Source organism: Protopterus annectens, chromosome 16.part0, assembly GCF_019279795.1.
Source record: "Protopterus annectens isolate FY-2018-M chromosome 16.part0, PAN1.0, whole genome shotgun sequence".
In the NCBI taxonomy this organism is placed as follows: Eukaryota; Metazoa; Chordata; order Ceratodontiformes; family Protopteridae; genus Protopterus; species Protopterus annectens.
Genome location: NC_056750.1, coordinates 657,269,180 through 657,286,885, shown reverse-complemented (window position 1 = coordinate 657,286,885; position 17,706 = coordinate 657,269,180). Strand labels below are relative to the sequence as shown.

At 39.3% G+C, this 17,706-nt stretch overlaps 1 protein-coding gene across 1 annotated transcript in view; it reads right to left on the bottom strand.

Annotated features, from left to right (window-relative positions):
• Positions 1–2,332: 2,332 nt before the first annotated feature.
• The window catches only part of RBM34 (RNA binding motif protein 34), a 574,650-nt gene continuing 559,276 nt past the window's right edge, over positions 2,333–17,706 (bottom strand). The window contains exon 11 of the mRNA XM_044058641.1: positions 2,333–2,940. Coding sequence (XP_043914576.1) covers positions 2,545–2,940 — 396 coding nt within the window. The 3' untranslated portion in view covers positions 2,333–2,544. The remainder of the gene's footprint in view (positions 2,941–17,706) is intronic.

Sequence of the window (17,706 nt, the reverse complement as noted above, 5' to 3'; positions counted from 1 at the left end):
GAAATTCAGGCAGTGTACTTACTAGCCTGTAATTGAATTTTACTCAAACTGACAATATCACTGGGTCTTATTTCTCATTTTTTTCATACTATGAGAGATGAAATTCAGCTGTTGATCAATGACCAGCCATCTTGAAGTCCCATCTTGGGACCAAATTTTATACCAGGACTTCCACTTTTTAAATTTCTCCCTTTCCATTTTTATTAGGTTTATAGGTGTGTACTAGGCTAATGGCCCTGGAGCCTTTTACAAGCCTAGCTCATTGTTTTTGCACTCTTTACCCCTGTTACATGTACATGTTGATCATCAGCTGATCCATTTCTCAACACAAGAATGAGGGTTCACTCAGATGGGACATCATTCAGACAGCTATCAGGATGGTTTAAGGTTTTGTTTTAGACTTCATGGGCCCTAATGCATGCACCCAGTGACGTGTAGACGAAAGGAATGCACAATGGGATGAAAGTGGAGGTCATCCCCACACTTCTGCCTTGAGGCACTAGTAGTCAATTTACCAGTAAGCACCAAGAAATTAGCACCTCCTAGTGTACTCCCAAGAGTGTGAAACCTTCCCTTAGAGGCAAGCAGGCTATATCCCCCTTCACTCCTCTCCCCTCCTTGTCTAGCTCCTCCAGTGTCAGGGCTGACAGCCAAAACCCAATCACTTGGGTCACAGGCAGGAATCCATCCCCTGGCACCATGGAGCCAAGCTTACTTTCCATTAATACACTTTTGAAAAAGCCCTACATACCCAAACGTAACTCCAAATTAGAACAAAAAATCTGAAACAACAATAAAGCAGCAGTAAAACAACCAGAAATAACTGTTTTAAGGAAGAGGACATTTGAACACCAATGTCTAAGCACAGGCAGTATACAATTGTTAAACTGAATGCAGGAGAAAAAAAACAAAAATTGGAATAGTCTGACCAGAAGGTTGACCATGTCAAAGGAACAAATAAAATGAATGGAACACTGAACGGATGTAAATTTACAAGTGTGAACATTTTCTCACATCATAACCAAATTTTAACGAAGGTAGCTGGGGGCCATGTTTCTTTTTAAGCTAGCTCAATGAAAATCAAAAAGAAATATGGAGAGGAAGGTACTTTCTAACACATTATGGGTGAAATGAGAGGTGCTACTAGCCCAGGACAGTTTCAGATACAAGCTGCCTAATACTTGCTGGCCTTAGTATTACTGCTGAGGATAAAAAACAATAGCCCTAACCCACAAACATGTACACACACCCCTACATTCTACTCCCCATTACGTAAGCCTTACTCTAACCCTAACTCGCATACATATAATACTGACACTTTTAGTATATCCAAAAGCTTCAGGATTAGCAATCAAAAACCCACACTATATCTTTTGGAAACATCTATACACATCCAATACACCATTCGAACAAAACTACTTTTGACATGTGGCACACACCAGGCACAGACTCAGTGAAGTAACATTCGGCAGCATATCTTATTTGCTTGTGTGCATGTGTATATCTCTCTATATTATATGTGTGTGTGTGTGTGTGTGTGTGTAATATATATATATATATATATATATATATATATATATATACACACACACACACATTTATTTATTATTTATTTTTATTTTATATATACATACAGAGATACAGAGAGTAAGACACAGAGTGCTACAGATCCTGGGCTTTCTCCTGGTAAGACTCTCTGCTTGATCAAGTCCTCTGCTCTCTCCTTTGAAATAAACTAAATGTTTTTACTAGTCTATGTTCTGATTGCCAAGTTGTCCTGCTTTTTTATGAGCTGGGGGGAGTAAAGCTCCACAAAGAAATCATATATACAATAAAGTAAAATAATAAAGTATGCAGTATCCAGCACATGGAAATTTCAGAATTGTGAAGAAAAGTCCATGACTGAGGTAAACAGAAAATGACAACAAAGGGAACTTCAATATGCGTGGATTGTTTTGGCTTTTTTTTCAACAACAGGAAAAAAATAAGTAAATTTTCCAGGTAAAGTTACATAACAATATAACAGAAACATTAGGCAAAGTTAGGTGTAAGTTATGACTTGGCAAAAAAAGAAAAAGCACATTCCACCAGGCTAATTACTAACAGAACAATGATGAATGTAAAACCTTTCTGTGTCAGATTATGTAACAAAACACTCAGATACTATCATACTAAAATGTCTATTCAATCAACAACAGCGGTGAAAAAGAGGGTTAAGCACTAAGGGTCAAGAAGACAAAACAAGTATCTGCTATAGATGAATTTTCACAGGGTGCAGAATCAAACACCCCTGCTGTATTGAAATATGAAAAACCAAACAGCAAAGCACAAAAATAATGAATCATTTTTATTTTCCATTGCAAAACAAGGACTGGTTTTCCAGAGGGGGAAATGCATATGTCAAGTGATATGAATCAACATGTAGAGAAAAACAATAGAGGAGCAACATTTAAAGTGTTAAAATACAGTACACAGTTCTGAAGCAAATTTACCTAAAAAAAACTGCTTTACCTATAAAAATGTTAAGATTTTTTTCTCTCTCTCTTACTTTTCAGGTTTAGAACCCTTTGATCTTTGTCTGTTTTGTCCTTTAACTGTTTTCTGTTTATAATGAATGGCTGACACATTGCCAAATGTTGTTGCTCTTTCTCTTGTTTTCTTTTTGAATTGTACTTTATGATTTCCCAGTGTAGGCCTTCTGAGTTTTCCTTTGTTTTGTGTTTTTTCATCTTTTGTCATTTTACCTTCAAACAAATGTTTTCCTTTTGTTTTGTTTATAGCTTGCCTTTTATGCTTAAAACTGACTGATCCACCTTGTGTACCTCTCTTTGAATTTGTACTCTTCACTTTTTCTTTCTTGACGCACCTTTGGACTCGAATTTTTCTTCCCATAACTTCAGAAGAATCAAGTTTTAGGGCAAGAAAGACATCATCTGTGCTCTGTAAAGAAACAAAAGAAATAAGATATAAAATAAATAAATTACATTTTTAACCAGGTACATCTACTGGACAGCAAGAGTACCTTTTCAGGAGTGACCTGGGGCAATACCTGATTAAGTGACTTGCACCTAATCACACCGTAGGTGAACATATGTTGTGGGAATCAAACCCAGGACAGCTGCAGGATCTACTAACAGCACACAGTCTTAAACCTCTATGCCAAAAGTGTTAGTAACACAGTAGTAACACAATTAACCACTAGACATACTTGAATCAATTGTATCTGTGTTCGGAAAAGTAAACGAGAAGTAAATATGCAAGCTGTTTATGATACAGTAATAGATATCACCTTGTCAACTATATGCAACAAAAATAGGTGTCTGGAAAGCAAAGAGCAAAAATATGAACCCCAAGAGAAAATATTTATAGATAATTACACTTGTGCAAAAACAGGCACAATTGAATCTAATATTGCTAGCTGACAAATAAAACCTGGTCTGTAAAGAGGTTTGTGGTCTCTGAACATGAAAATCCATCAGTATGTACAAGGAAAAAACATACACGAACATATAGAAACACAAATGCAGGCATTCATTTAAAATTAAATAGAAACAAAAGAAAAACATTGTGATCAGACAGACAGGCATCAGAGGCAATAGCACTTTATCCCCATTGTAAAAATAAATTTTCAGTTTAATTTTCTCAAATTATGATAAGAAAAGGTAAACATGCCTTAGTAACATTAATCAACATATGTAGTTTTATTTGTTAGGCATTAAAATCAGTATTGGCAATCTATATGCCAGCTTTTTCTACCACAAAAGACTGATTTTAAAAAGTACTGTTGTGTAAGCAAACTTACCATAGCAGTGGATGCTTGAATGATCACTGCTGTAGTAGCTTAAGCTGTACAGGTCCTGCAAATGATAAATCCGCCAGCCAACTTCCAAAGCTTCAGGGTAACGTCCACTTGTCCAAACCATTAACTCAAGCTGAAATGACTAAAGGGAGAGATTTGAGTGCCAAACCCTTCAGAGCTTTCATACCAAGTGAAAGTGAGAAGCTGAGCCCTGAGTCTACATTGTTAGGAACAAAAAGCTGAAATAAAAAAACATAGGGGACGGAGCAGCTACCACAGCAGTGATCATTCATATATCTACTGTTACAGTAAGGTTACTTACACAACTGCACTATGTCCTTCATACTGATCACAGCTGCAGCAGCATAAGTCATATGGGTAGATTACTGTAACTCAGACAACTGTTAGATGGAAGGAGAAGAGTCCAGGAAGCCCCTGGAGAAGGGTGCTAGCAAAGTCTGACATACATCTGGAGAAGGACTCTAGCTTGTAGTGCTTTGTAAAAGTAGGTCTATTTTGCCCAAGTTGTTGCTTCTAAAATACCTCTAGAGTCTGACCCATTCCAAAAAAGCCATAAATTAAGCCAATGCTCTGGTAGAATGCACTTTTGTCTTGATGCTGCCTGGAATAGTTTTATTGTGGTGGGAATAACAAAAGGTAACAAGCTCAAGACAACCACTTGGAAATAGTCTGCCTTAACACAGGTTGTCCCTTCTTACCTTCACAAGAAATTAACAACTGATCCTAAGTTCTGAAAGATTTTTTTCTGCCAAGATAATACTTGAGTTGTCTGTGGACATACAAGGTATGAAGCATCCTTTCTTATTCATTTTGGGATTTAGGAAAGAATACAGAGAGATGAACAGTTTGGTCTAAAGTAAACTCGGACACATCTTTAGGCATAAAAGGAGGAGTAGTTCTTAAGGAAATCCTGTCTCTGTGGAAAATGAGAGAAGAAAATAACAGCTTGCAACTCAACTCAGATACTCTTCTTGCATTGGTCAGAACAACCAGTAAAACTGCCTTCCATGTTAAAAACTTCAAGTCAGACAGATGAATTGGCTCAAATGGAGCAAGTGTTAACTTCTCTTACACAAAATTAACATCTCAAGGAGGAGCCATTGGTTTTCTAGGAGGTATGTTGTAAAATACTTCTTTCAAAAACATTTTGACATGGGAATGCTTTGAAAGAGACGGATCTATGGGCAGACATGTTGAAATAGCAGATAAATGAACCTTGATAGAAGAATAAGAAAGGCACACCATACATCCAACCTGGAAACAATGCATGAAACTGTGTGTTAGTGCTTAAAGGCCGTATGAGCACAAAAATCCTCCGTGCTTTCTTACCTTAGGAAACAGACTGAAGATGACACTCCTCAGAGGACAGACTTGATCTTAAATAGCAGAGGGGGACCAACAGAAGGGGCCCACCTTAGCCCAGAAGAAAAGGGGGAATGACAGGAGAGTATATACTGCAGCAGGGATCTACTAAAACATCTATTGTTATGTTAAGTTTTTATACAATCGTATTATATTCTTCACTAGATCATTTTTTCAGCATTCCTAACTTACTGGATGAATTCCAAAGCATTTATGATGAAGGGGTGGAGGGTGAAGCAACAGAGCTGGAATTCCAGCAAACTCTGAAGAATGCTCCTGGCAAAACCTGCTCTAGCTGTGGAAAAGGCATCTATTTTGCAGTGTTTTGTGAAAGTGTGAACATAAGACCAGGTAGCTGCCTCCAGGAAGGACTCAGAATGTAAGCCTTTGAAGTAAGTTCCACAGGAAGCCATAGCTCGGGTGTAATAGGATTTCACTTGCCTTTAAAGGGATTTGTCATGAAATGAGAAACAAAAGGAAATGGAAAGGAAAGCCACCTGGAAATTGTCAGTTATGTGACTGAAAGACCTAACTTCTTTCCTTTACAAAAGATAAGTTGGTTAGGCCTTCTATTTTTTTTTTTTTTTTTTTTTGTCTTTTTAAGACAGAATCTCAGTTGTGGACATCTAGCATGTAAGAATTATTTCCCCTTTATTCTGAGGATTTACAAAGAAGGACAGAAGTGGGATGGATTGATTTAAAGGCAACTCTGTAACCACTTTAGGCATAAAGGAAGGATTAGCTTTGAGGCTAACCCTGTCTTTATGAGAGAGTAAAAAAGGAGGAAAAAACATGAGAGCTTGCAATTCAGAGACTCTTTTGGCTAAGGTCAGGGCAACTGGCAACTCTGATTTCCAAGCTAAGAATTTCTAAGAAGCCCAAGAAGGAGATTCTAATGAAGATAAGGTTAGTGATTCCAAAGCGCAATTCAGGTCCAAAGGAGGAGGAATTATTTTCCATGGAGACTTAAGAAATTGTCTGCTGACCTCAAAGCATGAATAAAGAGGGGGAGCAATATGCAAAGAAGCTGACATAATTGAAAGATGCACTTTAACAGAAGAGAATGCTAGGCCTGAGTTGAGCAACAAACACATATCAGAGGATTACTGGGACTCCCTCTTGAGATAGGTCATGATCTCTCTTGCAGCATTATAGACAAAATCTCTTCCATTTTGAAACATAAGATTTTCTAGTAACAGGTTTCCTTGCCTTCTCTAGTACCTGGAGCATATCCTCAGAGTAAAGGTACCCGAGAGGACATCAAAACTCTGCCATCCAAACTGTGACATTCAATGTCTTGAGGTCTGGATGAATGAGAGAGAGACCCTTTCTGTTGTCAAATCCATCCTGTGATAACCTATGGTGATTGCCCTTAGCTAGATGGGAAAAAAAAACAGCCAATGTTGTCTGGGCAAAAAGGGAGTCACTAACAGAATATTTGGTTTGTCTTTCTAAATCTTAAGAATGACCTTGGGAATGAGAGTAAAGACAGAATGCAAAAAGGAGTTTCCCTTTACATAGGAAACAAAAGACGTCTGTTCTCCAGGTTTTCTTCCAATGGACTCTCGTGGAAAAAAAAGTAGTTTTAGTTATTTAGATTAAGAGGCAAAAAAGTCTACCTGAGCAGTTCCCCATTGTTGGACAATCTCCACTTGGGAAGAGCATCCTCAGATCTGCTCAAGTTAGGATGGGAGGTCCATTAGCTGGACCTTGCCAAAAAAAGACGCTAAGGGGGCAGCTAGGGCTTTTGTTGGTATACAGAAGTCTTGCCATAGTGTTTTGTGTCTAGGGGAATGTAGACAGCTTGACGGAATTGCCAACTTCCAGGCTACCACAGCAAGTCTGCAGAGGAGATAGGACTTTGTTCCCTTTTGTTGACATACCACATGATAGTAGCACTGCCTGTCAGTGCTTGTTGTGATCCTGGATTCCAGAGATGAGGCAGACCTTGAAGAGCATAAATTATAATCTCTCTCTTTTTTAACAAAAAAAAAAATCTTTATTAACCCATCACTTACAACATAAGCAATCATACAGTTATATAAATGAAAACAATCCACACTGACAATCATAGTTGTAAACATTTGACATCACAAACCATGCTGATATCCCAGCTGCAAACATTATACATCACTTATAATCTACCCAATCATTTTCAGCTCATTTAAGTCGTGCCTTCTTTTAAACCTCATTCCTCCCCTGTATGTACTGTTCCCACAATTCCCATTTTTCCTATGTAGTTTGCTCATACCCTTTTCTAAAGATCTCAGTTCCAGTTGTCTTTATCTCCACTACTATATTCACTACTTTATGCACTGCTGGTTTAGATTTTGATTTCCATTTTCTAGTAATTGCTGTTTTGGCAGCCACCAAAATTAGATAAAGCAAGGCCTTACCATGTCTAGGCAATTCCGATTCTGTATCATAGCTCAGAAAAATTATTTCCCTCGTCACACCAATCTGCCCACCAAACATCTCCGACAGTGCATCCCACAGGGAATCCTTAAAGTCTGCAAACTCACCACACTCCCAGGAAATAAGTTCCCAACTACCATTTTCTTCCCTCTCACATCTCCAACATTTGCTGTCTGCCTGAGGAAAAATTCTCTGGAGTCTACTTGGAGTAAATAAATATCTATGTAAACATTTCCAATCAAAACTCATAAATCTTGTAGATTTGTTGCATATCTTGGAGACATACATATATCCTCCCATTGTTTCTTTGTGAGCTGCTTATCCACTCTCTTCCCAATCCTTTCTAACCTCCTCTGATTCTTACTGTTTTCGTGCAGTGTTTTATATCCTGAAGCGGTTACAGATATTAACAATAAGAAAACAGAAAGCTCTATAGCCATGCATTTTAATGTATTTCATCACGGAGATAGTAGTGGATTACAGGGCACACTTTTGGAAAAAATAAAAGTCTCTAGTTTGATATGATATGCATAAAGAAAACTATTGTTTAAAGAATATATGTATATCTTAAAATTTAATGCTCTGTCCCCTTGAGGGTTAAATTAAGAATGTAATTGGAGAATGCTTATTTGAATATTTAATTGAGTGTGAAGTATTTTGTATTTAAGGCAAATGGTTTGTATTTTGTTTTACTCCTTGAAGGCTTTGGCTGAGACGTCAGAGTTTTAATAAAACTGCTTTGGATTACTGGCTGGTCATTTTTTTACATTGCTTTTTTCAGTGATTTTAGTCAATATTTTTTTATGCTCTCTACTAATTATTCCTATAATGGCAGTTTCTGTTCTAGATTATATTTAAAACTCTACCAGTGCTGGTCCTTCATTTAGGACCCCCCATTTCCTTTCCTTTGCCTATACTCTGACATCAATCCTTGATATGGAAGGCAATCTTTAACCTGCAGTCCAAATACATTTTTGGCCTCTTCACATTCTATCATCTTTCTGCTCTCTAGTTATTTGCTCCTAATACCTTGGTTTCTTTGCTAGTTTTCTCCAATAAATTCCAGACACCTCTTGCCTATTGTCTATATCCCTAACTGCAGTCACCCCTAGGGGCAGAATCTCTTTTCTCCATTCCTGTGTTTGTTTAGCTCTTAGGGCACTTTCTGCTACTTTATAGACATAATATTCTGTACAATTATTGCTATTCGCCTCAAACGCCTGCATCCAAAATCCCAGTCTCTCACTGTTTCTTGAGCTTCCCCTCTGCTTCATCATCAACATCCCTTTTCACTTTGAATTATAGGTTTCTGCTTGTGCTATGTATAGAAGCCTTAATTGTGTAGCTCTAAAATACCCATTCAAATCGGGTAATCACAATCCACCCTGTTCTACTGGAAAAATCAGCTTATCCCATTTGACTCTTACTGTCTTCCTCTCCCAGACAGAGTCCTTCAGCTCTTTATTAGTTGCTATCCACAACTTCTCTCCTGGTTGATAAATGTATGCCTGACTTGTATTAGACTAACAGGACTAAAAACATGTTAACTGCTTGTATCTTACTATCCATATCCAGATAACAAAGCTTTCATTTTCTCAGTTTTTGTATTATCCTTTTAGTCTCTTCCCACATATCCATAGCTGCCACAAAAAAGTATTTTGGCTTTTTCCTGGTTAGGGGTCGCCACAGTGGAACTATGGTCTGCTAATGACTGGCAGTAGTTTGCGGTGCCGAGTTGCCAGCCCGACGTCTAACCTTCAAAGAAGCACACCCATTCATGCATGCACCTATCTGCATGTCTTTAGATGTCACTCGACCACGGGGAGGACATGCAGACTCCACACGGAAGGTGCTCCAGAACCTCTTGCTGTGAGGCGACAACACTAATCGCTGCACCACCGTGGCCCCCATTTTCAATCCATTCTCCTAAATAATTAATTTTATCATGTTCCCATAAATATGGATATTGCTGAACCAATTCATATGTGGGTACATAATTTACCACTTTTGCCTTTATTTTAGCTTCATTCATTTTGTAACCAGAAAAGATATGAAACGGTCTCAAAATGTTCCACAACACTGTAATGCTTCTTTCTGGTTTTGTCAGGTATAAAATAATATCATCTTGAAATACAGCAAGCTTTTCTTGACTATCATACCAATTATATCCTTGAATTTCTGAGTCCCTTATTTTCTTTGTCAATGATTCTAAATATAATGCAAATAACAAAGGGAAAACAGGACACCACTGCCTGACTTCTTTGCTCAAGCAGAAATTATCAGAGAGCACCCCATCCACTTTAATTTTCGCCTCTGATCCCTCATATATCCTCATAATCAACCTTATATTTTTTTCAGGAAATGCAAATGCTTCCAATGCCCTGCTCATAAAGTCCCAGCTTACTCTGTCAAATGCTTTCACCGCATCAAGACACATCAACAATGGTATTTTATTACACTCTGCTTCTACTCTGGATCATCACTGTTCTGTTAATGTTATCAAATGTTTGCCTCCTCTCCACAAAACCACACTGATCCACATCTATCAGTTTTGACATTACTTTTGCCATTCTTTTAGTCATTATAGACATGAACACTTCATAATCATGGTCTAGTATTGAAATGGGTCTGTATGAAGCTGGATCAGATGCATCTTTACCGTCTTTATGTATTACAGCTACCACTGGTTTCTTCCAGGATGTTAGTACTTCTCATCTTAAAATACTGTTAAATAAAATCTTCCAGATCTCTACCAGTTTTTTTTTACCTCCTAGCTTCCAAACATCCACAGGAATATCACTATTCCTGGGGACTTTCCTATAGATTTGGTTATACATCACAATGCTTATCTCATCTCCTCCTATCCTAACTGTTAGTTATTGAGTCTCATCTATCGCTAACCCTGGCATATTTAATTCTTCCATAAACATCTCCATTTATACCTTTTCTTGATTTCCATATTCCTCTGCTTTATACAGACTTTCATAGGATTTCCAAAATATTTCTAATATACCTCTACAGGATCTTTTGTTACTTTCCTTGTTATAGGCTCCCTAAACTTGGCAACATCCCCTTCTATTTTCTGTTGCCCGAGTCATTGTACTAGACGTTCTTGTGCTACAGTGTTATTATCAAAATACAGTTGCTTAACAGCAATATTTCTAAGCTTGTGCATATTATCGAGTTAATTCCTTATTTTCTGCCTAGCACTCTGCAGTTGATCTTCTTCTTGTTCTGTGAGATTCCCCCTATTCTGCAACACTTTGTCAGTCCCTTTATATAATTCTTGCTACTTCTTAACTATAGCTCCCTTCCTTTTATTTCTACCCTATTTTTAAACTCCACCTTAATTTATCCCACCCAAGCTATATTTTCAGAAGTAATGTCTATCTTTCTGAATAGCTCCTGAATAATCTCCGCTACCCATTCCTTAAATTCCTCTCTTTTCAACACAGAAGTGGGAAAGCCCTAGTGTCTCATTTTTATTTCATTACCCAGCATTTTTATTTTAGTTATTATTGGTGCATGATCTGAAATAGTTACTGGATGCATAACAAGACCTTCAATTAAATGCACATGTTCTTGTAAAATGTAAATTCTGTCTAACCTAGCCCAGTTTTTATATCTTGGGGAATAATATATAAATTCAGTCCGAACTCCTGTTACTGAATTTGCATATTCTATGCCAAATATTTTCATATTTTCTTCAAAAATCTACCCTCCTTTGTTATACTTCCCTTTCTGCCCCCCCAGACACATCTTCACTGCTGTAAACCAAATTACAGTCCCCCATCTGTAAGTAATATTCTTTGCTGAATACTGACGATTTCTCCCAGAATTTTTTAAGCTCCAGTATAGCAATTTTAGGTGAAATACTGTCTAGCCTAGCCCAGTTTTTATACCTTAGGGAATATATAAATTCAATGCAAACTCCTATTACTGAATTTACATCTTCCAAGCCAAACATTTTCATAAATGTCTTCAAAAATCTACCCTCCTTTGTTATACTTTCCTTTCTGCCCCCAGACACATCTTCACTGCTGTAAACCAAATTCCAGTACCCACCTTTAAGTAATATTCTTTGTTGAAAACTGATGATTTCTCCCATTTTTTAAGCTCCATTACAGCAATTTTAGGTGGAATATAAATACATGCCAGTGTAATCCTCCGCCCTTGCCAGTAGCCCTTTAGCACTACAAATCTGCCATGGCATTTCACACTGAGCTAATCGAAGGAAGGACACTGAGGAAATTCGGAGCTATAATATATAACATTAAGTATCCTGTTTTTTGTTCATTTGTTCTTTATTTCTTTGTTATTTATAGCACTTTGTGTACTGTGTATTTTTCTAGCTAGTTTCACTGTGTGTGAGGTATTAACTGGAAATTGTCCACTTTTATTAAGCATCTGTTGGGTTGTTTGTTTCTGATAACTTGTTGCAGTTAAACTATTTTTTCTAGAGGCTCCTTTAGCTGTTTAAAACTTTCATTTAAAGGCTCACTGCTGCTTTTCAGCTGTGAGAAACATTTCTGCAGTTGTTTCCCACCCTTTCTCCCTGTTGGTATAGTGTTTTTATAGTTGGTGGCTTTGCAGTTGCCCGCCCCTAGTGGAAATTTGATCTGGGACCCTCCTCCCAGTCTAGTGTCATTACCTCATTCTACCCAGTACAGGGAGAAAATTTGAGAAGGCCAATCAGCTTAGTTTCTGCTACTCCTTTCTCTCTTTCCACTAAAAAAAAAAAAAAAAAACTTTTTCTAAGCTTGTTTCCTGCCTTTCCTAAGGGTAGTCTAGCCTGGATATAGATTTGCTGTGTCCAGGACTATTTGTAGGCTTCTAGGGCCCAAGCCTTTCTGTGTTGGAGGAAAGCCTTCTAGCCTAATTTTGTTTCTTAGAACTAGCCAGTTTTTTGTTTCAGCACTTGTTCAGAACTTATTGTAAGCACTAAATAAGCTACAAATTACTACAGCATTCAACTTTCCTCACTGTCTAGAGGAAAACAGTTTCTAGTACTTAACAAATGAGCACCTATCCAGGCATGTCTAAGGGTCAAGCCCTCAGTGTTTTCTCCTGTCTACCTGATGAATCTGGGCATCTTGGGGCAATGCCTCATGTACACAGACAACCCTCTCCTCCTACCACCCAACACTACAACCTGTGAGAGATGCACTTATATAGCCAAACTGGAAGCAAAGCTCTCTTCACCCAAGACTGGACTAGACAGTCAAGAGGAGAAGGTAAACACTTGCACCACACCACACTCAGCACATAGTCCCTCAAAACCTACACCACCAAAACACACACATAGAAACACAAAACACATACCTACATTCGCGGAGGCTCTCAGTAAAAACCTGCCCAAGCAACAGGGACCTCCAAAGCAGAAACACAAGCAACCTCCACCCCCCAACACAACCCAAATGACACATAGCCCACAAACTCAGTGTGCCACTCAACCACAGCCCATAAAGCATAACAACGTACCCAACACTCTAGTCATAGGTGACTCTATAGTCAGGCACACTGATGTTCCACTCACCAGGCTAAACAAGGAGAAAGTTACTGTCAGCTGCCTGTCGGGTGCCAGGATCCGCCACATAACCCATCCACTCAGGTCACTCCACAAGTACAAATATGACTCTGTCATTGTCCATGTTGGTATGAATGACCTGAGACGTACCTCCTTGGACTACATGAAAAGGGACATGGAGGAGCTGTCCGATCTTGTAGCCCAGGCAGGTATGACCCTAGCCCTGAGTAGCATCCTGCCATCACCCAGAATGATACCACAGTACAAGGACAAAATGACTGACTTCAACAATTGGTTTAGCTTCTGGTGTCATTCTAAGGGGATCCAGTATCTGTCTGCCTGGGATGACATGATCGACAAGCCACGATGCTTTGCCAGAGATGGCCTGCACCTGTCGCCCCTGGGATTCTGGATACTGGCTAAGGCTCTAGCCACCCCTATAGTGCCTTTTTTAGGCAAGGTTCAAATGACAAACTCACCACCCTAACAGGTACAGGCAAGAAGAATCTGAGGGTATTGCTACTCAATGCTAGAAGTCTAAACCTCAAAATGCACTCTCTCGAGGCACTCCTTAAAATGGAGAACATAGACATCTGTGCAGTGACAGAGATCTGGTTCAAGGCTCCAGAGAGTACCCCTGCATTACCAGGCTATAATTCATAGCACACCTTTCGGCCACCTAACCTGGACCGAAACACTAAAGGCGGAGGCATGTCCATATTCATTAAGGATATCCACACCTCCAGGCTAATTGCTCAGCATAATGCATCCGAGATTATCCGAGTGCAACTAACTCTGGGCAAGACCGCAATCCAAACTGTAGCTTGCTACAGATCCCCCAACATGCCCCAGGATTCCCACTCCTCATTTCTTAATACACTGGAAAATATTAGGGTACAACCTAACACCCTAATAATGGGCGATTTCAACTACCCTACCATTAATTGGGAAAACTACTCATGTACCAACTCTTGTGGTTAACGTTTTCTGGAATTCATAAATTCCAGTGCCATAGATCAACTTATCCACACCCCCACCAGGGGCAGCAATATCCTAGACCTGGTTATTACCAACATGGGCAACCGGTGCTCCACACCAGAGGTCAATTCCTCATTGGTCAGATCCGACCATAAGCTAATCACCCTAGACATCCACATCCCCCACCCCCCATTAGGGAAACCACAGTAAAACATTTCTCCAAAGCCAACTTCACGCTTCTTAAGACAGAAGTGACAAACTTCACGACACCCATGATGACGGACAATAGAGATATGACTGCTGAATCCTACACAAATGCACTTTATAAGCACTTACATGAGTGCATGGATCGTGCAATCCCTAACAGAACCAAGATGCTATCCTCCAAAAAAAGGAAGCCAATCTGGTGGTCCCCTGCCATAAACAAACTCTACAACAGAAGAAAGAAACTGTTGCAAAAAAGAGTAAAATCCCATGATTGGAGAAACTCCCTGGTCAGCTTCAGTAAGAAGCTGAGATCCCTCATAAAATCCTCCAAAGCTAGTTATGAAAACAAAATCACCACTGACTCTAAAAGACAACCACAAAGCATTCTATAGCTATGTCAAGAATCTCAATGGCAACACTCAGATCTGCTCTGATTTACAGCACAATGGCACTAAATATACAGAACCAACAGATATTGCCAACATCCTAGCAGATAGGTTCAGTGCTAACTTTACCCCTCTGTCATCCCCTAAAGGGCCCATCTCTATAACAGAAGAATGCAAAGTTCCTGTAATCACGGCTGCACAGGTAAAAAACACACTATCCAAAGCCAAGAACACAGCATCCATGGGACCTGACGACATCCCAGGCTGTGTTCTACATGAACTACAGAACGAACTGGCACCCCACCTAAGTACCATGTTCAATCATAGCCTCACCTCAGGCTATGTGCCCACTGAATGGCGCACAGCTACAGTTATCCCAGTCCACAAAGGGGTGGCCACCACAGACCCCAGAAACTACCACCCCATTAGCCTAACGAGCCTGGTCTGCAAGGCTATGGAGCGTATCATCATGGAACTTATAAACAAAGACATTGGTAATCTCCAAACTCAGGACCCCACCCAGTTCGGGTTTGTAAAAGGCAGATCATGTCTCCTAAATCTGATAGACTTCTTTGAAGCAGTCACCAAAGCCGCTGATGAGGGTAAGGTGATTCACACAGCCTATCTAGATCTCGCCAAGGCTTTTGACACCATCCCCCACTCTGGAATTATAGATAAACTCACTAAACTAGGTATAAATCCCTATGTCACAAGATGGGTTGCCAACTGGCTCACTGACAGAACCCACACTGTGAAAGTAGCAGACTTCAAATCCAGCTTCAGACCAGTGACAAGTGGAGTACCACAGGGTTCAGTCCTGGGTCCTCTCCTGTTTGGTATCTACTTCTCTGAAGTACAGGCCAACACAGAAGGTCTTTGGCTAATGAAGTTTGCAGATGACTGCAAACTAGGAGCCATAATCAAAACTCCAAAAGATGTGGATATCCTACAAAAGGGCCTTGCTGAGACAGATGCCTGGTGTCAAAGCCATGGCCTCAAGCTCAATGCCAAAAAGTGCATTCATTCCTTTTGGTAAAAACTCAGTTCCCATGAACTACCACATAGGTGGTAGTCTACTTAACACCGAAAGTGTGATAAGAGACCTTGGGACACAGGTGGACAGTAGTCTCTCCTTTGATAATCACATCGCCACAGTAGTCAGGAAATCCTTCTATGTGGCACACCTCATCACAAAAGGTTTCTCATCCAGGAAAAAAAGAGGTCATTGTTCCCCTCTACTCATCACTCATTAGACCCATTATAGAGTACAATGCCCCTTTTGGTATGTACCTCACAAGACATCTACAACAACTGGAAAGGCCACAGAAATACCTCACAAAGAGGTTTACTGGCCTCAAAGAGATGCCCTATGCAGACCGTCTCAAAAAACTGCAGCTTTACTCAGTTGCATATCTCCTACTCAGAGGCGATCTCTGCCTAACACACAAGGCTATGTCAAACCCAGAGCTTTTAGACATGCTCCACTTAAAGAAATCCCAATCCCTATGAGCTACACGCTCTAGGGACCTAAACCTCATCACCACAATAAACAGAACATGCTGGAGGGATAGATTCCTGTCCCAGAGACTTCCCATACTCTGGAACAAACTACATATCTATATCAAACAAAGCTCCTCATTAGCACTGTTCAAGAAAAATCTTGATGATTGGATGGGAGATAGGAGATTCACCCCGGGGATCACTTCTGTGGCTCTGCTCGACAGTGGCACAGGAAAATAATTTTCTTGGGTGGCAAAAGCCAGGGTACCTTTGGCTAGGCTTATATAGGCCCTAGGGCCAATAGCCTAGTACCTACCTATGAACCTGTTATCTTTTTATCCTATCACTATTGGCACTCCTCTTGCAATTAACGTAAGTACTCCTCTTTTCATTTGCCCCAGATATTCCACTGAATAACCATCTTGAAAACCTTTATCAAATTCACATGTTCAGTTCCTTCCAAGTGTGTTTCATGTAACATAACTATATGCACTCTACATTTTAATACAGTTCACTATTATTTCTTTTCTGCATTTATCCGTGAAACCTTTGACATTTAAAGACATTACAGAAAGCATTACTGTATTAAAAAGTTAATCCTCCCTTTTATGTGTTGTATAACACCTTTTTTATTAAATGTCTAGTTCCATCTTTTGGGTTACATGAATACACTTTTTGGCAGGTTGAAGGTTTATATAGCTGGTTTCTTGTCATATCTATTTGAGCCTATGTCACATCTTACAAAACTTTTTGTTTAAATGAAAGCCCTCAAAACACCCAATACCGCTTAAAACCAATTAATTTAATGCTAACACACAAATCTATATACATCTTCAAATACTGAAGTACTACCCTCCTAATAGGAGCAAATGTCCCAAACTGGCGGTCACACTCACAAACTTGAGTTAACCTAAAAGAAAGTTTATCCATGGTAAGACGCATGGTCCAGCCTGTGCTTCTACTAAGCTATAACTGGTTTATCTTATTTTTACAGCTCTCGTAGCTGAGAAAGCCCCTGAATGCTTTCACAAAACAATATCTCCTAGCCAGCTTCTCTTTTCTTGTTTGCCCCCAGCCAATCACTCTCCACCAGACTGTAACCAATTTCTCTTTATCAGATTGCCTCAATGGAGACATGAGAACCAGACAGACTATTTCTCATTATCAGATTGTCTCTATGGAGACATGAGGGCCAGATACAGAATTGCTTCTAAGCATACATTCATTTGCTAAAAAAAAAGCCTCATAATATTCAATATTAATTTTCATTTACTTGCTTTCTCTTAAAACTTGTTACTAAATCAATCTAAGGTCCTTAATCTAGTCATTCCCCTATGCAAGAATGAGAAAAAGCACATTCGTCTTTTGTCATGTCCTTTTAAAAACACTTTTTTTTTACAATGCACTGCCTACATTTCTTAAAACTGAGCAAGAAGAGAGAAGGGAGAAAGAAAGGAAAAAAAGAACAGCAGCACTTATTTACAACCTCCATTACACTTAAAAATAACTGA